The sequence below is a fragment of the Ictidomys tridecemlineatus genome, chromosome 3 (assembly GCF_052094955.1).
Source record: "Ictidomys tridecemlineatus isolate mIctTri1 chromosome 3, mIctTri1.hap1, whole genome shotgun sequence".
Taxonomy (NCBI): domain Eukaryota; kingdom Metazoa; phylum Chordata; class Mammalia; order Rodentia; family Sciuridae; genus Ictidomys; species Ictidomys tridecemlineatus.
The window spans coordinates 22,685,476-22,708,526 of NC_135479.1; the positions used below are offsets into that span (position 1 = coordinate 22,685,476).

General features: G+C 53.6%; 1 protein-coding gene and 1 long non-coding RNA gene across 7 annotated transcripts; both read left to right on the plus strand.

Moving 5' to 3' along the window:
- Positions 1-6,314: 6,314 nt before the first annotated feature.
- On the plus strand, positions 6,315-20,604 carry Stac2 (SH3 and cysteine rich domain 2). 6 transcript variants are annotated; one of them, XR_002483573.3, is made up of 13 exons: positions 6,316-6,497; positions 6,656-6,805; positions 14,035-14,341; positions 14,856-14,953; positions 15,119-15,209; positions 16,516-16,631; positions 16,727-16,799; positions 16,894-16,955; positions 17,370-17,467; positions 17,996-18,047; positions 18,352-18,489; positions 19,071-19,236; positions 20,086-20,604. XR_002483573.3 is itself a non-coding variant. In XM_021724179.3 (12 exons), exons 1-12 carry the CDS (start codon positions 6,327-6,329, stop codon positions 19,173-19,175), a joined length of 1,461 nt encoding a protein of 486 aa, XP_021579854.1. In that variant the 5' UTR covers positions 6,316-6,326; the 3' UTR covers positions 19,176-20,604. The 6 variants fall into 6 exon arrangements, 4 of the variants coding, with proteins under 4 accessions (XP_021579854.1, XP_021579855.1, XP_021579856.1 ...); XM_021724179.3 differs by having other exon boundaries at positions 19,071-20,604; XM_021724180.3 differs by having other exon boundaries at positions 16,519-16,631; positions 19,071-20,604.
- On the plus strand, positions 6,812-7,666 carry LOC110597799 (uncharacterized). Its single transcript, XR_002483574.3, has 2 exons — positions 6,812-7,198; positions 7,394-7,666. It is a non-coding gene; the product is annotated as an uncharacterized LOC110597799 (long non-coding RNA).
- Positions 20,605-23,051: the final 2,447 nt, after the last annotated feature.

Consider the following 23,051-nt stretch of genomic DNA (forward strand, 5'->3'; position numbering starts at 1 on the left):
GGAGTTGGCTGGAGCCTGAGCCACCTCGCTGTCCTGCACACCCACCATCTACATAGTCACCCAAACAAGGTAGGTACCATGCTGCATCTAATCCATCCCCATTGTGCAGCCTTGGCCAGGACAGCTAGGAGCCAATTACTGTGTGTCCAATGTGCTGCCCTTGGGAGTTGATGGGGATCTTCCTGAGACAGGAATGGCTGAATTGCTCCTCTGCAGAGACCCCTCCATATGGCCTCCCATGGCTCTCAGCCCCATTCTCAAGCTGGGCTAAGGAAGCCCCTGTGTGCCCGTGGCCTGTCTTCAGTAGTATGTAATGGTTAGCGCTTAAATAATTTTTTTTTTTTAGGAAAACCAATACTGAGTCAAATGTAAGGCTTGAATAAATGTTCTCAAAACGTTTCGAGTTGTGTATTTATTTATTTATTTTTGCATTGCTGAGGGTTGAACCCAGGGCCACACACTCATGCTAAATAGGTACTCTACCACTGAGTTAAGAGTCATGTCTTTAAATTCCTTTCAAGTTCTGAATGAACCACTGCCTTCTCCCCACTCCCCACCCCATGGTGTCTCTAGATTGTTCAGCTGGGTTCCAGTGAGTAACTTTGAGGAGCCTCTTTGTAAAGGAAAACCCAGCTTCCTGGCCCAGCAGGTGAGACTATTTATCCACTTTTCTTTCTGCCTTTCAAGGTCCCCACCCCACCACTTACCACAGCTTCTGTAACAAGCTGCTCTGTTTCATTCCTCTGTGCCTTTGCTAAGCTGTTCCTCTGCTCAGGCTCTTCCCTCTTTTCTAGAATATTCTAGTCCCTTCTGCCTTTTGGTCCATTTGACAGATTCTTCTGAACTATACCTCAGGTTGACTCAAAGAGGCTTCTATATTACAGTGCTTTTTGGGTCAGGATTTACAGGAGGGCCTTGAAAGCAGGCACCAGGTATCCCTGTTGCCCAGAACCGCTCCAAACACATAGTAGGACCTCAAGGCTCAGATGTCTTCATATAGACCCTCAAAGGCCAGACCCTGTCTTACCTGGAGGACATCTAGAGTTGTTTCCTGTGCCGTCTGCAGGGGGCAGTGTGAGACTCAGGCTCACTGAGCTGCAGTTGGGCCCAGATCCTTTCTCAAGGAGCCAGCCCTGAGGGAGGAGGTGAAGGTAGGCGGGTCTCTGCCCTAATGCCTCCCAGGCATTGCCACTCTTGCGCTTCTTCCCACAGTAAGCCAGGGACACCGTCACCTCTAACACCAGACCCAGCTGTCCCCACTTCATCCACCCTCCTCTCTGTCTTCCCTCGCCAGTGTCCCCCCCACCACTCTGTGCCAGCCTCTTCTCCAGAAAAAGATCCTCTTTGGAGACTTTAAGGACCCACTGTGCTCATCTCTCCAAAATTCTGACCCCTAACCGTCCCTTCCTTAACAGGCTCTGTTGGCTTGCTCACCCCAAATTGATGACATAACTGTTCCCTTGGTAACAAGTACTTTGTGGGTGGGTGGGGGAATGGACTAGAGAAGGAAAGAAGGGTTCAGAATACTCTCAGAGGCATTGCAGGGGAGCGGGAAGGGCCATGACCAACTGCCTCTGCCACCACTACTGCCAGCCCTATGTCCCAGCCTCAAGGAGAAAAAAAAAAAAGAAAAAGAAGGAAACATACATCTCCACACCATTGTATTCTCACACAAGAAGAGGTCTCCTGGTGAGTGTGGGGGCCCTGAGGGCCACAGGGAGGAGGGCACAGAGGATTGCACACAAAAGTCCACGCTGTTCCCCTCCAGGAAGCCTGGGGCACAGAGAGAGGGAACAGCTCACCCAGAGTGGGTCAGGGACAGTGCCATAGGCAGTGGGAGGGTGGCTCTGTGCCAGTGAACTGAGTTCCAGGGGCTGATGGCAGCAGGGAATGGGAGCCTACCTCCAGCCCCTGGGGACCTGGCTGTCCCAGATGCCACAGCTGGGAAGTGTGTCAGGCACTTGCGTAAGAGCCTTCTTTATTTCCATAAAATCATAATTACAGCTGCCTGCTATGGGCCTTAGCCCATGAGAGTGGTATCTGCCTCTGGGGCCCCAGGAGGGACAGTGGCTTGGTAAGGAAGACAGGGATGAGGCCAGGACTCACTGCGCCCTCTGTATCCCACCCTGTGAGCTAGGGCCCCATCCTCTCTCTAGCCGGGAGATGTGAACCCAGACTCTCCTCACAGCCAGATCTGTGTACTCCACCCCGGATGCCCTGGTGCTGAAGCTGGAGGGACAAGGCAGCCGCTCTTCCTTCAGCTGGGGCTGACCTTGGTGACTCTTGGTAGAGGCCTTAGCAAGGAGGGGCTTGGACTGGAGGAGTATGGGGGAGAAAAGATATCAGTTCTCAAGGGAAGGAAAAGCAGTTCTTTACATTAGAGAATCTCAACCACTTGGAATTGACCCTTAAAGGTCATCCAGAGCAGTAGTTCTTAATCTTTGGGGGATCTCACATTCTCTGAAAAGCAGATGAAAGCTCTGGACTCCAAGAGGCAAGTAAACCACCTGCTGCCCATTTTCTGTTCTCTTGACCAGAAAATGTTTATTATCCCCTAAAATCTTACCCAGCTTCAAGGAGTTCATGATTCCCTTAAGCTCAACCACAAGGTTAAGCATCCCCAGGAACAACAATAATAATATGCATTTATTATATTCTTACTGTGTCCAGCTCTTGACGTATATTCACTCATTTGATATCTAAAGAACACTAAGAGATATACCCATTATTGCCCCCCGCCTTTTGGTACTGGAGACTTAACCCAGGGTCACTTAACAACTGAGCTGCATTCCTTTTTATTATTTATTTTGAGACACGATCTAGCTAATTTGATTTTGGCCTCACTAAATTGCTGAGGCTGGATTTGGTTTTGTAATCCACCTCCCTGAGCCTCCCAAATCACTGGGATTACAGACATGTGTCACTGTGCACCAGTCTCCCCCACACCCATATTTTTTAAAGGAAGAGATTCACTCTTTTTTTAAAAAAAAAATAGTTTTTAGTTGTAGGTGGACACAATATCTTTATTTCATTTTTATGTGGTGCTAAGGATCAAACCCGGTGCCTCATGTATGCTAGGTGAGCACTCTACCACTGAGCTACAACCCCAGCCCACTCTTTTTTTTTTAATATTTATTTTTTAGTTGGACACAACACCTTTATTTTACTTATTTTTATGTGTGCTGAGGATGGAACCCAGGGCCTTGCTAGGCAAGCGCTCTACAGCTGAGCCACAACTCCAGCCCAATATTCACTCTTTTTTAAAAATATGTATACATATTTTAGTTGTAGATGGACACAATATTTTTATTTATTTATTTTTTATATGGTGCTAAAGATTGAACCCAGTGCCTCAATGTGAGGCAACTGCTCTATCACTGAGCTACAACTCCAGCACCCCCCTATTTTTTTAAAGATAGAGAGAAGAAAGGATTTCTTAATATTTATTTTTCAGTTTTCAGTGGACACAACAACTTTATTTTATTTTTATGTGGTGCTGAGGATCGAACCCAGTGCCCCGCGCATGCCAGGCGAGAGTGTTACCGCTTGAGCCACATCCCCAGCCCAAACCCCGCTATTTTTGATTTTGGTTTTGAAACAGGGTCTCACTGTGTTGCCCACACTGGTTTCAAACCCCTGGGTTTAAGCAATTCTCCCACCAGGAACTCCAGATTAGCGGGAACTACAGGCCCGTATCACTGTGCAGCTTTGCCCCTATTTTAATCCAACTCCTCACTTCTACCTACTCTCATCCAGTGCTGCCAATCTGAAGAAAACCGAAGTCTCTCCAGAGATGAACTCTCTGCCGAAGGTCATAAAATAGGAAAAAGAGGTGAAGAACCCAGATGAAGCCATTGTGCTGGATACTGCACCACACTCAACCTTGAGGTCATCTGGTCCATCCCTCTGTTGCATGGCTCCCAGAGCTCAGGGCACACTCTCACCAGCTCAGCTCTCCTAGTAGGAGGCAAATGGTCCTTTTTCCATTTCTGAGCAAACCCTGTACATACAGTGTGACTGCCATTTCCTCTCCTGAAGTGCCTGGCTCTTTCTTTGCTTACACCTCATTGCTACTCTCCCAATCTGAGAGGGACAGGGTCCTCCCTCCCCAGGAGAAGCTGGCCAGACTGCTGCTGCCATCTCTGAGCCACTGCAGTGGGAGTTGTCGGCACTGAGAGCAATGACTCAGACTTAGTTCATGAAAGACCGCTCTGAAACACAAAGGCTGCAGCCAGGAAGGACATCCAGAGGTCACAGGATCCAGCCCCCTGCCTTCTCCTTGTTGGCCCCACCTCAGACTTCTGATGCTCAGACCAGATGGACCCCAGGGCCCACCAACTTCCCTGGCTTTCTTTGGTCGCTGGTATCCCTGATTCCCCTGGGAATTCTTCCCTGTGATTAGTCAGAATCTCTCTGTCCATGGACAGCCACTTCTGCATAGGTTCTTCCATGGAACGCTAGGCTCCAAATAGTCAAGGAGAGGGAAGGAAGCCATTTTTCTTTTTTTTTTTTTTTTCCTGCCTCACAAAAAGTCATGGGAAGGTACAAATTTTCCCAAAGAAAAGGGGGGGAAAAGAAAAAAAGAACTCTCCTTGGCTGTCTTGACTGGGCTGAGTGCCATTCTGCAAGGTTCCAGCATGCTCCTGCAACGAGGTTAGAGTGGCACAGCCACCATCTTGCAGATAAAGAAATCAAGGCTCTAAAAGATTTTATTACCTGCCTGAGCCCAGGGGAGTGGGGTACCTCCACAGGAAGTCTCCAAAGAAAGCCCCTGTTTGTTTCAGCCTGGGATAAATAGATGACCTGATGACCCTATCTTAGGGTACTCCAAGCACTGCAGTTTGAGCTGCCCAGGGAAGGGAAGTTGGGCTGGCCTGGGCAGGGCAATGGGGAAGACAATCCTCAAAGGGGATGAGATTCTTGGAAGGCCAGTGGTGAGTGGGCTTCTGGGAAGACTGGTTTGAGGGATGAGCTCAGAGCTCATGAGCTCCACCCCAGCTCCTTTCAGGAAAGGTAAGAATCAGAAGGAGTCAACAGATGCAGTGGATCTGGAGGGGGAGAAGATCAAGTCCTCATTATCACAGACCCTCACATCTGCCCTTGTCCCACTTCTGCTAATGACAAAAAACAAAACAAAACAAAACAAAACAAAAAACCCTCTATTCCTAGACACAGTAGTACCCTTAGCAGTGTTCCAATGGTGAGCTCATCAGAGTGGATGACTGAGGGTGGGGGAGCATTCCCTGCCTGTCCTTCGGTTGCATAAAGGCAGGATCCCTGAGTACCACCCCTCCTCTTATCATCCACAGCAGAAGAGGGGGCACAATTAAACCCAGAAGCCTCTCCACCCACACCCAGGGAAGGGATATCTCAAACACCATCCGTCTCTTTCCTTGGACAGGCCAAGAGATGAAGCTGGACCTGTTGGTCAGGACTGGAAGGGCAGAAAAAAAAGGGACTGGAGGTGAGGGAGTGCTTGGGAAAATGAGTTCTCGGTAATCAATCACACTAAGCAGGGAATGGACACTTTGGAGAATGAAGACTTCTTGCCCCATGGTCCCTACCTCTGATCTAACTCCAGTCTTGGTGACATCTTAGGAGGATGCCCCTTAGAGAAGCTTCTTCAGGGTTTTAGGTATGAGGACTGAGAGACCCCTTCCCTGCTGAACTCCAGGCAGCAAGACTGGAAAGGATTATGGTTGTCCTACTTTCCATCCACAAGGATTATCTGGCCTAGCTTTTTGGCCCATTAAGTTGTCTCTTCTTTACTTCAGAAAACCCCTAGCCATAATCCAGGAGTGTGTATATTTGAAAATAGCCTCTCCAGGGTAGAGAGGGATCCAGTTAATGAGGACAACGGATCCTCAGTCTTCCTTCACCAGTGCATCTTCTGATCTGCATTATCAGAAAGTCCTTACTTTGATCTCATGCTCAGCCATCTTGCTGCAGTTCCAACTCATTTCCATTTCTGCAATCCCATCCAGACTCTACTATGATCGTTCCAGACTTCCTTCAATCTTGTCACGCCCCCATCTCGGGTTTTTCAGTGTAAAACTACCCCCTCCACTTCTTTACCCTTCAAGCCCCGCCCCGTCTTGTCAAGCTCCACCCCATCGTGTCGAGCCCCCCAAGACTCCGCCCAGCTCGCCCTCCTGGCCACCACGGCAGCCAATAGCGGAGAAGCTTGATTTGCATAGCGGCGCGGGGGAGCGGCGGAGAGAAGGGGGAGGGACCAGGCGACCTCCTAAATCAAAGTTGGGAGGCGAGGACTGGGCGGAGGGGCCTCCGTGTGCCCGGCTGGGGCCGGCGGGGGGAGGGGGAGGGGAATGGGGGGCGGGCGCAGAGGACAGCGGAGCCGGCCGGACACGGACAGCTCCGTCTCTCCCTCGTTCGGCTCATTCTTGCATCCCCACTTCCCTCCTCCCCTTGCTGCAAGCAGCATCCTCTGCAGACCCTCGGTCCTCGCCGCTGGGGTCGTCCCGCTCCCTCAGCTCGGTGTAATTGCATCCCCCTCCCCCGCCGCCCCGGCAACTTTGTCCGCCCGCGCCCGGGGGTGGGGGGCTGCTTTGCCTGGGAGGGTTTTTCCTGAGGTTCATTGGGGGACAGTCTCTGGAGAAGGGCTTCAGAGTCCCAGAGAGACGCTTGCCACCCGCAGTCTACGCCCGGCTGGCCTGCCGTCGGGTCTCAGTACCCTCTCTGCCCCTGTCCCCTAACCATGACCGAAATGAGCGAGAAGGAGAACGAGCCAGATGACGCGGCCACCCACACCCCGGCGGGAACCGTCTCCACCCTCCAGGAAACCAAGGTAAGTCAGGGGGCTCGAGGCCTGGCCTCCACCTGCGGTACCCCTGGCCTGGGCGCCCTCCTCGCCGCGCGCTCACCTCCGTGGGCTCGGGCGCCTTGGGGTCACCGTAGCTATCCCGGGCCCTCGTGATCTCAAGACTGCACGCCGCGACCCGCGGGGAGGAGTGGGTTTGAGAAGAGGGGACCCAAGGAGTCCCCTGTCAAGACCAGGACGCTCCGGAGCGCTCGAGACTAGCGGCTGAGCTCTTGCTACCTCCTGGGAGGTTGTAACTCGGCTTTGTTGGAGGGAATCAGCGCAGCGAAGGCGCAGGGAGTGTGTAGCGGTGTGTAGCCGGGCGGCCAGTGTGCGCGAGCGTGTGTGCGTGCGAGGCGCACCCCCTCCCGTGGCGGCCAGGTCTGTCTGCAGTTCAGTCAGTCTCTCTTTGCCCTTATCTCTCTGGCATATCTCTACAACTGTCTGTTTCTGTCTTGGTGTCCTACCCATTCGAGTCTCCTGGTTTTTCTCGGTGTCCCTCTACGTGTTTATCTCTGATTCTCTGGGCGTCTCTCTCTGCCCCACAGCAGTCTTGCATTCATTGCTGTCTCCCAGGTTAGACTCAGGGACCAGAGACCGCGACCGGAGATGCGCCCCCGCTGCGGCAGCTCAGATGTCCACGGCGGGAGGGGACTCTGAATGTTGCAGCTCCAGAGCTGCAAGGAAGCAACCCCACCCCAACCCCCCCACCCCACGAGCCGGCCTAGGGGACGGGGGCGGGCAGAAGCAAAAGAAGTCATTGTAATTAATGAATGTCATAATTAACCCTAATTATGTATGATTGTTACTCCTGAGAGAGTCACAATGAATAAATTATTCCCCAGTGAAGGCAGGCGGAGCCCAAATTCCTGGCACTCAAAGGGGTGGGGGAAGGCCATCCCTCGCTTTCAACCTCCTCACCTCTAATCTCTCTGCTCCCTCCCCAAATTCTAGGTGCTCAAGAAGTTCTGCAGGAAGCAACCTGAGCGGGCCTGGGGATAGGGAGAGAGCAAGGGGCTGTGCCCAGGGTGCCCTCTGCCCCTCCCCAGACTTCAGGTCAAGACCTCATTCCCTCTCCCTTTCATCTGATGTTTTGTTTCCATCCTGTTCTGGTTCCCAGAGGAGAATGGGGACAGTGAAGACCAAAAATGGGTGGGTCTTGGGCTCCCTGATATCACTAGCTCATCTGTGACTCTTTCCATTGTCCCTCTTCCTCCTCACCCCATCTTGACCACCCCTCAGAACCGGAGGTTAATTCAAGGTCAAAGTCATCAAGAGAGTGAGTGGATGATGCTGAATATGGTAGAGTCTGGTTGAGGCACCCCAAGTAGCTCCCCATTCCTGAACTAGGGGACATAGGGGATCTCTATAGTCACATGATCAGGTACACACCTGACCTTCTCCTGCCTCCTTAAAATGAGCCTCTGGCCTCTGAGACCACAAAGTTAAGTCTTCTATTCTTGGAAAGCAATGAAGTGATGGGGTGGGAGGATATTCCTTGGAATATTTGTGCCAGCTTCTGTAAGGCTGAGTCCCAGGTCAGAGCCCCACCCTGAGTTCTAAAGCCCCAGACCTACTCAGCTGCCCTCTAATCACACTGACACATGTAAATGGTCCTCTGCTTGCTTCTCTGGGACTCAGGGACCTCCCTTCCAAGACTTCCCACGCCAAGGCCTGTCTGTCCAGCCCCCACTTTAGGAGCTCCCCAGGGCAGGCAGGAGCCTGGGCAGTGCTGCCTCAGCAATCCAGCAGGCTGCAAGCTCAGCTGTGTGGGGAGGGGGAGGTTAGGGCCTGGCAGTTCTCTACCTCCCAGCCTTCCAGCCCAAGGACCCTCCAATGTCATCACCCTGGGTCTGAGCCAGGGAGGTCCAAAGAAGCAGAGAGAGATTCCACATCTGATCTGGCTCTTCTGCACCAGGCCAGTTAAAGCCCCCATTCAGCTTTGAGAAGGACTCAGAAGTGGCAACACAGACTGGGCTTTAAGGGGTCAGGGGCTCTTCCACATGGCAGGGAGACATCTCAGGGACCTTGCAACCTCCTTTCAGCCCCTAGCTCACCTGGCTCCAGACTGTAGGGATGGGGAGATGGAAGAAAAGGGGACTGGCGAATGCCCACCCAGCTCAGTGTGAGGCAGGTGCTACAGTGGACCTGGTGCTCTTCAGGCACTGAAGCCAACATTCCAGGCTTGCTCATCAGTTTGGTGGCCCTCCTAGACATTTCTTTTTTTTTCTTTTTTTTTTTTTTTAAAGAGAGAGTGAGAGAGGGGAGAGAGAGAGAGAGAGAGAGAATTTTTAATATTTATTTTTTAGTTCTCTGCAGACACAACATCTTTGTTGGTATGTGGTGCTGAGGATCAAACCCTGGCCGCACGCATGCCAGGCGAGCGCGCTACCGCTTGAGCCACATCCCCAGCCCCTCCTAGACATTTCTTGCCAGAGGAGTCTAGCCTCCTGCTTACCCTAAGCCTGAATCTCGGCCCTGCACCAACTCAGTGATCCTCCTAAAGGGCTGACCTCCTCTCTGGGTCCCCATCTCATCCTGACACACTAGGTCTGCTATTTCACCCACTTTGGTGCCATCTCTGGGAGGATCCCTCCATGCCAGCTCCACCATCTGAATCAGTTTGCTTCATGTCCACCACCACCCCCTGCCAGTTGCCTCCATACCCCTTCAGGAAATGCTGTGAGAAATTGAGGAAAGAAGGGGCCTCGAGGGAGTGGCCAGGTGGGGAAGGAAATAGGCAAGCCCAGCCGTGACTCTCGGAGGGGGTTCAGAAGAACAGATTTCATAATTCAAACTCCAAACCAGACAAGTGCAGATGGGGTGAGTGAGAATAGAATTCAGGTGGTCCAGCTTGCCACGGGACATGGAAACTTCTCCCCATGCTGAGGAATGGGTCTCCGGGCAGTGGAGCGACAAAAAAAAAGAGCGGTTGGGAAGCAGGCAAGGTGACACTTACCTGTGATCCTGGCAGCTCTGGGAGGCTGAGGTAGAAGGATCATAAGTTCAAAACCAGCCTCAACAACTTAGTGAGCCCTAAACAACTTCAGGGAGACCCTGTCTCTACATAAAATATAAAAAGGGCTGGGGACGTGACTCAGTGGTTAAGCACTCCTGGATTCAACCCCTGATTACCCCCCCCCAAAAAAAAGAGCTGGGGATGTGACTTGGCAGTAAAGCCTAACTTCCCCAGTACCAGGGGAAAAAAAAAAAAAAAAAAAAGCTGTCGGGAAGATGGGGCAAGGTTCTCTGCAGAATCTAGGAGTCCCAGGAACAGGAATACCTGGTCTAGTAGAGCAAAAATGAGGTCTCAGTAGCCAAGCCAAATGTCTCTGGAGTAGGCGGGCATCAAGCCATTTGGCAGATGTGTCCCCATCCTGCCCTCTGACCATAGCCCTTGGCACCTGCCAACCATCCCAGGTGGCATGTTTTTCCTTCCCACTTCTCTACCCTCCTGGGATCTGTGGCCTACAACGGAGCCAGGGAGTCAGTGGCAAAGTCCACGATGCCATGGTGCTGGGGAACATTGTATTCTAGAGGCCCCTGGTATCCTGCAGAGGTGGCTACTAGCACTGAGACTGGAGTGGGGGATATCAGGAAAGGACACAGGCTGGAGAGTGGGAACTTGAAATCTCACCCCACAGGGATCACGGTTTTGAGAAGGGAAAACGATTGATGACTTCACATAATGGAAGGACTTATGTGTCTAAAAGGGAGTAGCTCTTGCTGGAGCCAAGGGAGGAAAAAGGGCTGATAGGCAGAAGTTCCGGGGAGCAGGTTTCAGCTCTATATAGGGAAGTACTTTCCAGTAATTTCAGTTGCCCAAAGATGGAGTGACTGTCCCAAAAGAGATTGTGCTTCCTATCCCAGGAGGTGACCAACAGTGAGACAACTGTTCAGAGGGGATGTGGCCAGGGCATTACAGCATGATGTGTGTGTGGGGGAACTGCTGTAGGTAGCTAGGCCTTTAGGTCCCATCTAACTCTAAACTCCTCAGTTGACAAGCCCATGGAACTGCCGAGGGGAGGAGTGGGAGACACGGCAGGGCCCAAAGCAACAGGATGCTCCTGGGCACTTAGGCTCAGCACAGAGCCACTATTGAGGTCCTGACTCTGCTGCTCACCAGATGAGGACTTATGGGAACCCCTTTGAGCCGTCATTCCTCATCTGAAAGACTGACAAAAATCGTCACTGCCTCAGGGTAGCATCAGGATTAATGAGAGGCTGCATATCAAGGCTACCTCAATTCCAGTGATCTGACAGTGGCAGTTTCTGGGCCAGTTGGTTGGTTTGGCCCCTGAACCTTGTACTGCTCAAAGAGTATCTAGCTTTTCCTCCTCCCTCTTGATTGTGAAGAAACTGAGGCTCAGAAAGGAAGTAAAGTGACTTGCCTTCAGGCAGCCGGTCTAGATCCCCCCCTCACCACCACCAGGGATTGAACCCAGGGCACTTAACCACTGAGCCACATCCACAGTCCTTTTTCTTTTTTGAGACAGGTTCTCATTAAGCTGCTTAGGCCCTCGATAAGTTGCTAAGGCTGTCTTTGAACTTGCACTCCTCCTGCATCAGCCTCCCGAGCCCCTTGGGATTTGGGGCATGCACTACCATGCCCAGCTCTAGTTTTGCTTTACTCCCAGCACATCTCCTAGTTTTGCCTCCATATATTCTATGCCTAAGGATCCAAGACAGAATAGAAGAAGCTTCATCTGCTTCTTGGTGCCCATTAGAGTCCACAGAGCCATATTTAGCCCTGGGTGACCCATAACCTGATCCAGGCTGTGCATTGTATTCTTTTTTTTTTTTTTAAGAGAGAGTGAGAGAGGGAGAGAGAGAGAATTTTAATATTTATTTTTTAGTTATCGGCAGACACAACATCTTTGTTTGTATGTGGTGCTAAGGATCTAACCGGGCTGCACGCATGCCAGGCGAGTGCGCTACCACTTGAGCCACATCCCCAGCCCCAGTGCATTGTATTCTAATTCATTATCTCTCTGGCTCTCCACCTCTGCTCCAATGCCCAGGCATCAGGGGCCTGGGGCCTTGCTTCTCATGGATGCATAAAGAAGCCCACAGAGCTGTTCAGGAAGTTAGGTTTGGAAGGAGCTAAGCAATTCAGTGTGCCAGACACCCCAGAGCTCTGGCCTCCCAGCTGGCACACCAGGACCTGTCTTATACCCAAACATCCCCCTCTGCTCCCCCCTCCGCCTTGCTGCCGGCTGGCCTCCTAGAGGCTGGAGGGCCCATCACTTCCATCCCTTTGGCACAGTTGCCAGGCAGGCAGGCAGCCACAGCACACAGGCTGCCTGGCATGCCTGCTGGGAACCCTGGCCAAGTCTTTCTGTCTGGAGCCAGGCCTATGGCCCCCATTTCTATTGCTGGTGGAAAGAAGTGGGGAGTGGTAAGGTGGCTTCCAACAGGAGGGGAGGGGGCAAGGCTTTGGGTGGAGAGGTCTCCAGATCTTGCTCTGGGCAGACACAATAAAGGTGTGTTCTGGTGAGCAGCGGAAAGAACTCTGGCCTTGCTGCAAAACTGACCCGGCACTACAAACATGGGATCTATGTAAGATTCCAGTCACTTGCTCATCATGTATTCAAATGAGGCACACTGGCTGACCACCCACTGTGTGATGAGGCCCTGTGGGGGCATTTGAGGTGACAGTGCCTGGCCTCAAGGGGTTCCCAGGCTCCTGAGTGGGGGAGAACTAGACACCAATAACCTGATTGGAGCTGTGATGTGCGTCAGTACTGGCGCAGGTGCAGTGGGCACCAGCGGAGGGAGTGCTTTCACTAAATGGAATTCATGGAGATCTGGCTTCCCTGAGGAGGACAAGGGGCCCTTGGAAAGGTATTGAAAAGATAAAGAGGGTATTAACTGGATAAGGCAGAGAAGAAGACAAACACGTCAAAGTTCCGAGGCATAAAGTATGGATAAGTTTGAGCATCACTGTATATCTGGGCTGCAGGTAGAAGGCACAGGTGAGAAGGATGGGTTTGGCCAAGTTGCAAGGACAGTCTCATGGTGAGGGCCTTGGACTGTTACTGAGGGGCCATGAAATTTTTATCAGGGTCAAGGATTACCTCCTGTCAGCTGCACTGAGGGCGGGTATGGGTGGACACTTTGGGGGATGGTGGGCAGGATATGCTGAGACCCTGAGCCAGACTAGGGTTGTACCTTCTCAGTCTGAACTAAGATGGGATTGGCACGGTGATGAGGTGACTATAAGGAATGGGCTGAAGAGATGTTTTCAAGAGAGAATCAGTCTCAAGGATGAGGCTCCAGGATGCCCACTCTCCACTCTCTTCAGCCTGCTGGAGAGTACAGGTGGAAAACTGAGTAGCAGGTGTATTTTGCTAGGCCCCCAAAGACTTTCTTTCTTTTTTTTTTTTTTTTTAGAATTTTAAAATTTATTTTTTAGTTTTCGGCAGACACAACATCTTTGTTTGTATGTGGTGCTGAGGATCGAACCCGGGCCGCACGCATGCCAGGCGAGTGTGCTACCGCTTGAGCCACATCCCCAGCCCCCAAAGACTTTCTTGTGTTTTGGTTTTTAACTGAAGTATATGGTATACCCATGCAATAAAATGCTGTGTGTCCATAAAAAAAGAATGATGAAAAGAAAAAAGGAAATCTCTTTCAAATCGTTTCTATCCAATTTCACATGAAAGTCTAGATTTTTCTGGAAAAGTAGAATACCTGGCAACACTGGACCAGCCTTATGGATGAGGGGAGACTTACTGGCCATATGGTTTGCAACAGTCCCCACCATTCCTAACTATATACCTGCTCTGCCAGAACTCCCTAAAAACTTCATGGATAACAGGGCCCAGTGGCCTGTAATCCCAGTGGCTCCAGGCTCCGGAGGCTGAGACAGGAGGATCATGAGTTCAAAGCCAGCCTCAGCAATTTAATGAGGCCCTAGGCAACTCAGTGAGACCCTGTCTCTAAATAAAAATACAAAAAGGGCTGGGGATGGGACTCAGTGGTTAAGCGCCCCTGGGTTCAATCCCTAGTACTCAAAACCAAAACAACAACAAAAAACTTCATGGAGGATCCTATCTGGCTCCTGTGGAAGACTGGCACGCCTGAGCCTCTGCTTAGTGCTTCCTCTTGCTCCTGGCCCTCAAGCTCCACTCTGCTGCAGCAGGAGACACCCTGAAGGGCACCTAGCAGGGGCCTGCCTCATGCAGCCTCCCTCTCAGAGCTCCATCTTTTCCCAGCTCCAGCGACTCAAGCGCTCGCTCTCCCTCAAGACCATCCTCCGAAGTAAGAGCGTGGAGAACTTCTTCCTTCGTTCGGGCTCTGAGCTCAAGTGTCCGACCGAGGTGCTGCTGACGCCCCCAACCCCACTGCCCCCTCCCTCCCCACCACCTGCATCCACGGACAGGGGCCTGCCCACCCCAGCACCCTCCCCGTGCCAAGTCCCGCGCCCCCTGGCACCACTCAAACCAGTGAGGCTGCACAGCTTCCAGGAACATGTCTTCAAGAGAGCCAGCCCTTGCGAGCTGTGCCATCAGCTCATCGTGGGTAGGTGACTGGGCCCTGAAGCCAGCGGGGGAGGGGCCTGGGTGGGCTTAGGGTAGTGGACCATGCAATTGCCTGATGGTGTTCCCCAGTGTGCAGGACTCCAGTGTACTACTGTCTCTCCTGGGCAGATTAGTGAGCATCCTAATTAGCCCAGGGGTGGAGTTCCCTCCCCAGGGCTCTGGGTTCCCTCCCCAGGACCCCTGCCTCCCCCCCACATCCAGGTACAGAAAGAATGACTGGAATAACCATCTCTTCTAGCTCCTGGAGGCACTAGTACCCCTGGGTTCAATTCCCCACCAAAATTTTTCCTGGGTTGGCCGGGTGTTTAGCGTTGCTCTGTTTCACGGATACCTCCCCTTCTGTGCCACTCCACACCCTAGATGCTGGGCCCTGTGGCTGCTTGAGATTGCCCAGCCTGCTCCTCCCTGTGCCCTGCCTGCCTTCTTTGCTCCTTGCCCATGGGAATGTCATCTCTCTCGTGACCCATCTCTTGCTGAACCCAAATTCTTCCTAGGAAACTCTAAGCAGGGCTTGCGATGTAAGATGTGCAAAGTCAGCGTCCACCTCTGGTGCTCTGAGGAGATCTCCCACCAGCAATGCCTAGGCAAGACGGTGAGTGGGGTCCATGTGCGTTGTTCCTGGGACTGCCCTGAAGGGTGAGTGAGTGAACCCCTTAAGGCTGGTTGCTCCTGTGGAAGGGTCCCTGGGCTCAGAAAGGCCATGTGCTCCTTGGGCTGTGACTCCCCCATGCCTTTTCTCTGCCTCCTCTTGGCACAGTCCACCTCCTTCCGGCGCAACTTCAGCTCCCCACTCCTGGTGCATGAGCCACCACCAGCTTGTGCCATGAGCAGAGAGTCCCCACCCACTGGTGAGTGTCCCTCCCATCCCATGGCCCCTGCCTCTAGTGGTGTGGTAAAAAATCCACACATCTCTCAGAAGGGCCCCTGAGTCACACTGGCACTGCCAGTTCTTAGCACTCCTACCACTTCCTTCTCAGGAAGCTCTTTCCTGATGTAGGCTTCATTTATGTATTCATCTACCCATTCAGTCACTTTATTGAACAACTATTAAGTTCAGGCACTGTGTAAGACACTGGAACACAGTATTAGAAAAGGTAGGGTTTATGGTCTAACAAAGGAGAGAGAGAAAGAGAGAGAGAGAGAGAGAGAGAGAGAGAGAGAGAGAGAGAGAGAGAGAGATATGAGATGGACAGTCTCACAAATCATTAATTCCTATTGGGATGAGTGTCTCAAACAAGAAGGACAGGAGGGGCTGAAGTTGTGGCTCAGTGGCAGAGTGCTCTCCTAGCACTCACCTAGCTCACCTACCATGCATGAGGCACTGGGTTCGATCCTAGGAACCACATAAATTGTGTCCACGTAAAACTAAAAAATAAATATTAAATTTAAAAAAAGGACAGGAGCCAGTGCAGTGGTACACGCCTGTAATCCCAGCAACTTGGGAGGCTGAAGCAGGAGGATCACAAATGCAAGGCCAATCTTGGCAAATTAACGAGACCCTATCTCAAAAGAAAAAATAAAAAGAGCTGGGGATATATGTTAGTGGTAGAATACTTTCCATGAGGTCCTGGATTTTGATGCAAGCACTATTAAAAAAACAAAACCCAAAACAAGGCAAGGTAGCTGGGGCCAGGAGTGGGAGCGGGAGACTGGACTGTAAAGAGACTATGGGTTCCAGGCCCTGAAGTCCAATTTAGAATAGTCTTTTGGATTTTCTTCGAAGAGAAATAATTATATTTTTTCAAGAGCTTTCTGGCTGTGGTGTGGTTGGAGGGCTGGAGTGGAATCAGGAGGCCAAGACAGTGCCAGGAGTTTAGTCGTCTGAACCAGGCTGGAGAGATGGAGAGACATGGGCAGGTTCTAGGGATTCCGTCCGGGAGGTAGCATGAGGTGTTGGAGTGACTGCAGGGCTGTGAGGTCCGTGAACAAATCAAGGAAGGTCCAGATCTCTGCATGGACACCACGGGAGGACACCATGGGAAAACCATGGTGGCTGCCACTGTGATGGGAAGACCCAGAAGGGGCAGGTGAGGGGAAGAAGGGGGCTCAGCCTGGAGCCTGCTGAGCAGCCAGACCAGACCAGGCAGCCAGGGCTGGAGACAGGACAGAGCCAGGCCATCAGCTGGATGCCAGGCTTTGAGGGTGGATGCTCAGCAGGGACCAGTGGGAAGGTGGACCCGGTGTACGAGACCCTGCGCTATGGCACCTCCCTGGCACTGATGAACCGTTCCAGCTTCAGCAGCACGTCTGAGTCCCCCACACGGAGCTTGGTAATGCTGGGTGCCCAAGGGGAGCCTCAGGGAGAGGGACATCTGAGTGTGACAGTGGGCCCAGGGACTGAGCCCATCCCTCTCCCTGTCCCTAGAGTGAGAGGGATGAGCTGGCTGAAGATGGGGAAGGCAGCATCCGCAGCTCAGAGGAGGGGCCTGGTGACAGTGGTGAGAGAGGGTGGGAAGGAATCAGGGCAGGAACGGGTGCAGTGGGGGGCTGCTCCAGCCGCCTCACACCCTGGCCCCACCCTGGCGTCTCCAGTGTTCACAGCCCCAGCAGAGAAAGAAGGGTCAGTACCAGAGGAGAAAAGCCCTGGACAGCAGGTGAGCTCATGCTGGCATGGAACCCCCTTGGCATTGATCCATAGGTGGGTGGAACAGAGCCAGTGGGGAAACTCACTACTCCCTCCCTTGTCCTCAGTCCCCAGGGACAGGCAGTGTCAGGATGAGAGGCACAAGAGCAGGGGGACTTCTCCCACCGCTGGCCTATAGCCTACTGCACTTGCTCTTGCTTCCCAAGGCCAGGCAGTTCCAGAGTGAAGCAGACAGAGGATATCTTCCCTCCCTGGGCCCCGCAGGGGTGGGTGAGCTGCAGGGGTGGGTGAGCCGAGCAGGCAGGCGGGTCTTCCCCCTGTCACTGACCTAGGGATTCCCATACCAGAGCCCCCAGGAGCAAGTGGGGAGTGGGGGAAGTGAGGGTGTCGCCCACCCATCACTGACCCAGAGCTTTTCCCACAGGCCCCTAAAGTCCCCCTGCGGAAGGACGTGGGGGCCATGTATTCCTACGTTGCACTCTACAAGTTTCTGCCCCAGGAGAACAATGACCTGGCTCTACAGTAAGTCTTCTCTGTGGTCCAGCCCTGCTGGGCAGATGCAGGGCTCCAGTCTCAGGGCTGCTCCCCACCTCACTGAGCTTGGAACACAAGGATGAGGGGAACCTTCAGGAACCTTCTCCTTGCATACTTGAGGCTGCTGAGCCCAGACAGGAACTTGAAGCTACCCAGGTTTCAAGAGTGATGTCCTGTCTCCTGCCCCTGTTCTGGGATACCCTGAAGAGAACCTGCTGTACCAGGTTACTGTGTCCTCTGAGGACCTGAAGAAGCTGCTCTAAAGCTGGGCATGGTGGCTCACACGCATAATCCCCGTGGCTGGGGAGGTTGAGATAGGAGGATCAGCCCCAGAAACTTAGTGAGACTCTGTCTCTAAATGAAATATTTAAAAAACAAAACAGGGTGGGGGTGTGGCACCCCTGGGTTCAATCCCTAGTACAGAAAAAAAAAAAAAAAGAAGAAGCTTCTCTCGCTGGAGATGGCTGTGCAGGGTGTCCAGGGACCCCATGTGCTGCCCCAGTCTCTCCTCCTCAGGCCTGGAGATCGCATCATGCTGGTGGATGACTCTAATGAGGACTGGTGGAAGGTGACTTGGCAGGGTGGGGCATGGAGGGAGCCCCATCCTCACTGGGAAGAAGACCTCCCTTCCTCCAATCACTGACCCAAGCCAAGCCCAGGGCCCTGCCATTAGTTTGACCCTCCCCACCTCAGCTTTCCCTCTGCCTTCCTTATGCTCTTCCAGATCCAGAAGCCATGCAGTTGGGGGTTGGAACAAAAAGAGAGCCCCAGCTCTGGAGGCTGATGGCACTAGCTTTGAGTGGGAACTGGGTCTGGAGAAATCCGTGTGAGTGGGGGCTGATGCTGGGGCTCACTGCCAACTTCATCCACAGGGCAAGATCGGTGACCGGGTTGGCTTCTTCCCAGCCAATTTTGTGCAGCGGGTGAGGCCTGGTGAGAATGTTTGGCGCTGCTGCCAGCCCTTCTCCGGGAATAAGGAACAGGGTTACATGAGCCTCAAGGAGAACCAGGTGAGCATCTGGGGTCCTGACCTGGGCCCTGCAGGGAGCATGGGAGAGAGGTGGCAGGACAGGGGTGAGTGCCCTGGAAGAGGATGCTTGCAGCCTGGCAGCAAGAGGGAAAGCAGGTTAGATATGAAGGGGTAGCAAGGTCTTCCCATCATCCCATGTTGTGGAATTTGTGTCGTGGCCAACAGAGTCAGGGGCCCGAATAACATTAGAGGCAGTTGGGATAGGGAAGGAGTACTGGCTTAGGAGTCTAGAGGCTCAGGTTTGAATGCTGACTGCCTCTGGTTTGCTATGTAACCTTGGGTCGTTTCCCTGTTATCTCCTCTGTGAAATGGTGGTGGGATGGGGCACTGGGCCAGCTGATCTCCATGGTGGGTCTAGAAGTGCTGCCTGGAGTCCTCTGGGTCCTGGTCCTGCAGCTGAGCCTGCATACTCATAGGATCTGCTCTCATCAGCTCAGCTTAGGCTTCAGCCACATCTGACACTGGTCCCATCATCCCCTGGGTGGGTCCCTGGGAACATCAGCAGGACTGGGGACCAGGCTGCAGGTGGTGCCAGGCCTCCGCTCTGTGTTTCCTGCTCAGATCTGTGTGGGTGTGGCCAGAAGCAAGGATGCTGATGGCTTCCTCCGCGTCAGCAGCGGCAAGAAGCGGGGCCTGGTGCCTGCTGATGCCTTGACCGAGATCTGACAGGAGCCAAGAGAACCCAGATGCCACCCCTGGCCCTTGCTTCTGGCTGGGGAGGGAGCAGGTGCCCTGGCCACACCCTTTCTCCCTCTGTCCCTCTCCTAGGCTCCACCCACCACAGCTTAGGAGCCTTCTACACTGAAGAGGGTTTTGTTTCCTGGGTGGGATGTCCTGAGTGGGTTGACTTGGGAGCGGGGAGGAGAAGGTGGGAAGAAATGAGGAAGCTGCAGGTAGGTCCACCCAGTGCCCTGGTACCCCCAGTCCAGTTGCCACACTGAGTCCTGCCCTGGGGAAGGTCCCTGGGGAATTCCTTGCTGCATCTTCCAGAGAGTCTCCACCTGCCTATACCACCTTTGCATGCCAGACCCCCCTCTGTTCACAGAGCCTTTGCTTGGGTCTATGTGTGTCTGCCCCTTTGCAAGTGGGGTGGGGCCTTGGGTGGGGGTCTTTCTGAATCCCTCAGCCCTCTTATTGGGGTTGGGAGGGGATCCAGGGTCATGGGAGGGCCCTGAGTCCACTTCTTAGTCTTGCCATCTGTCACTCAGTCAATTCTCAGGAAAGTTCTGCAGGAATCTCTCCCATTACTTGAAACCTGGGTCAAGAGAGAGGGGGAGGGCTGGGGTCTAAGAAGAGTGTGACAAATCTGAGACTGTCCCCTCAAGTAGGACAGTCACCACAGAGCAGCTTCAGCCTACATATGTCTACAGGAAGAGGGTGCCCAAGAGCAGCCTGGACACAGAAACTCAACTGAGAACAAGACACTGGCTCATGCTTGGTCAATACCCCACTTCACTGTCAGGACTCCAAAATCCCAGTTGCCAGGAGCAACCAGTTAGGGAAACCTGTGATTGTCAGTTCCTGTCCCTCCAGGAGCCCCACCCTCAGGGTGACCTTCCTTACCCCCTCTCCCCAGACTTTTCAGGGCACTGGTGTTTTAGGAGTCCCTCTTCTGCCTGTGTCTGCTCCCTTGTCTTGGACACAGAGACCTAGGAGGAAGAGAGGGTAAGAGAGAAGAAAGAATGTCTTGTTTGGCCACCAGGAAAGGGAGTAGGAACCCCTGGGGTGGGGTAGGCACATACAGAGAAGACCTCGCCTTTGCAGGCTGCTTTTTTTCTGGTGCCAGCCCCTTCCCCCAAGCTCAGAGCCCCACCTCTTGTGTCTTTGATTGCCCCAGCCAATGCCACCCCCATCCTGGGTACAGTCACACTCTCCGTGCAGTGAGAGGGACACAGATTTTCCTACCCAATGGACCCTGTCCCACTTTTCCCCCCGCAGAGGGGGCTCAAGCCACACTGCCCTGTTTGCTGCCATGAGGCCCCCCCCCAGCAGTACCCCAGGGGCGGGCCCCATGCCCACTGTACACGAGGCTGCATGACAGGTCTGCTGGGGCATTGCTGAGCCCCAGAGCCCTAAGTAAATGTTTCTTGTCCCAGCCTGTCTGCTCTGGGTGTCTGATTGACACAGAGGAAGAAAAGGGGCAGGGAGTTGGGGTGGGACCTGAGGGGTAAGAAGGGCTGGCACCGCGGACCTGGCAGGGCCAGGCCTCCTTGCTCCCTTGCACGCAGGCAATCCCAAAAGGGCGGGGTCTGGAGAGCCGACCGAGGAGAAAGATGCGGAAAGCTCCTGAAGAAGGGGAGAAACGGAGGTCTGGGGACGCTGGAGGGAGAGAGTGGGGTTGGTCACTTTGCTGCGCACCTGAGTCGCGCAGGGGCCGACGCATACCTCGCGGCGTCGGGACCATCAGGACCTCCGGGATCTCTCACCCACCCAGAGATGCCCTCAAAGACCCACCTGCCCTGGCCTGAGAGGGCTCATCAGGCAAAGAGATAAGCCTTGGCCCGCAGCCGTCAAGCCCGAGACAGAGACGCTGGCAGCGGGGACAGTCACGGACATTGGGGCCCTGAGATGACTCAGCCGCGCCTTCATCATCCCGAGCCTGGCATCAGGGCCGGTGGCGGCGCGCCCCTCCCGGAGCAGCCTGCCCGCCGCCCACCCGCTCTGGCGGAGCGGCCTCCTTCGCTGCTGCCCGCCCGGCAGCGTCACGGCCATGGCGAGCACGTCCAGGGCTATTTTTAGGCGGAGGCGAGCGCTAGCTAGCAAGAGGCTGGCTGCGGGGGTGCCAGGGCAGCGCGGGTGCTCCAGGCTGCCGGCGGGGTGGGGGCTACCTCTTTTGACAGACACCCTCCTCCACCGGGGCCTGGGCCCAGATCCCGCCCCCTGAGCTAGAAAGACCCTCCTGGAGCTTTCTCTGGGTGGTTTCACCAGGGAAAGTTCTAAAGGTTGGGAGTCTGGGAAGGGAGGGCAGCCCTCTCCCTTCCTAGGGTCCCTAGCCTTGAGAGTGGAAGAAAGGGTCACCCTACTAGTTAGAAGGCATAAAGAGATGGGGGAATCACTTAGACATATGGAGGAGCCTGGCGGGAAGATCATGCTATTTAATTCTCTCAGTGACCCAGCAAGGAATGCAGTGCTATGTCTCCTTTGCACAGATGAGAACACTGAGGCACAGAGATGGTAAGTGGTTTATCCAAGGTCATACAGTTTACACAGTTCAATCCTGCCCTCTTCATGAATGGAGAAACTGAGGCCCAGAGTAGGCTAATAATTTGTCCAAGGTCATCTGGCAAATCAGTGGTCAAAACAGTCCTAGAAAACATGTGGAGATGTGGCTCAGTGACAGAGTTTTTGCCTAGCATGCGTGAGGCCCTCCCTGTACTGCAAAAAAAGAAAACATGGCTTTCTTCCCAATTCAGCTCTTTCTTCTTCCTACTGAGCCTCTCAATGTTTTAAACCATCAAGATGGAAACAAAGATGCCCTGGGATGCTGGGCCAGGGGTTCCAAGATGGAGACCCCACCTCACTGGAGACAGTGAAGACCACGCAGTCTAGCTTTCTGCATACCAAGTGCCTGCCACCAGCAGGCAGCTGGCCTGGACCCCTCCTCCCAGCCTGTTTGCAGCACTGCTGAACACAGCAGCTTTTTTGGGTGGCTGAGTCTCTGACAGCGTGCTCACAGCCTAGGGGATGGGAACAGCTGTGTCCCCACTGTAGCCTCTACCCTCCTCTGTGCCTACTCTTGAGGGCCTGGACCAGCAACATCCATTGGCCTGGGGTAGAGGATGCCTAGGAAACCACTGGCAGTGCCAGCCACCATTTGGCTTAGCAGGCTCTGACCTACACATGCCCTTCATTCCCCCCTAGCCTGAGCTTCACCTTTGTGGGGTAATGATTACCTGGACTCAAGGGAGTGGCAGTAAGGGGTGAGTGTCTTAGAGCCAGAGATGGGGAGGGCTAAAAGGGCAGAGAGGGTGAATACTAGACCTAGAGGAAGACATAGGGTAAGCCCTCCATGCAACCCACCCATCTAGGTAGCCCTCTTTGTGGCCCCTACACCTTCTTCACCCCCAGCCACCCAGTGCCTGGGCCAGCTGGGAGACCTGCTGAGGAGTACAAGAAAGGCAGTGTGCACGTCCAGCCTTGGCCTTCCCGTGCTTTGCAGGTTGTTCCTACCTCAGCCTCAGAGACAGCTCCAAGAAGGAGGCCCAAACCTCCTTATCCCCCTTACCTGTGTGCTAGCTCCTGGCCTGACAGCTGTAGCTATACTCAGTGCCTTTGCAGATCCCACTCTGAAAGACACCCTCCCACACAGGAGACTGCAGAGCTGAAATCAGAGGCAGCACTAAGATTTGGGCAATGCAAAGGTTCTGGGGAGTTAATGGCTCCTCTGGGCCTCAGTTTCCTCATCAAGAAAATGAGGGGTTGGGCTGGGGATGTGGCTCAAGCGGTAGCGCGCTCGCCTGGCATGCGTGCGGCCCGGGTTCGATCCTCAGCAGCACCACATACCAACAAAGATGTTGTGTCCGCCGAGAACTAAAATAATAA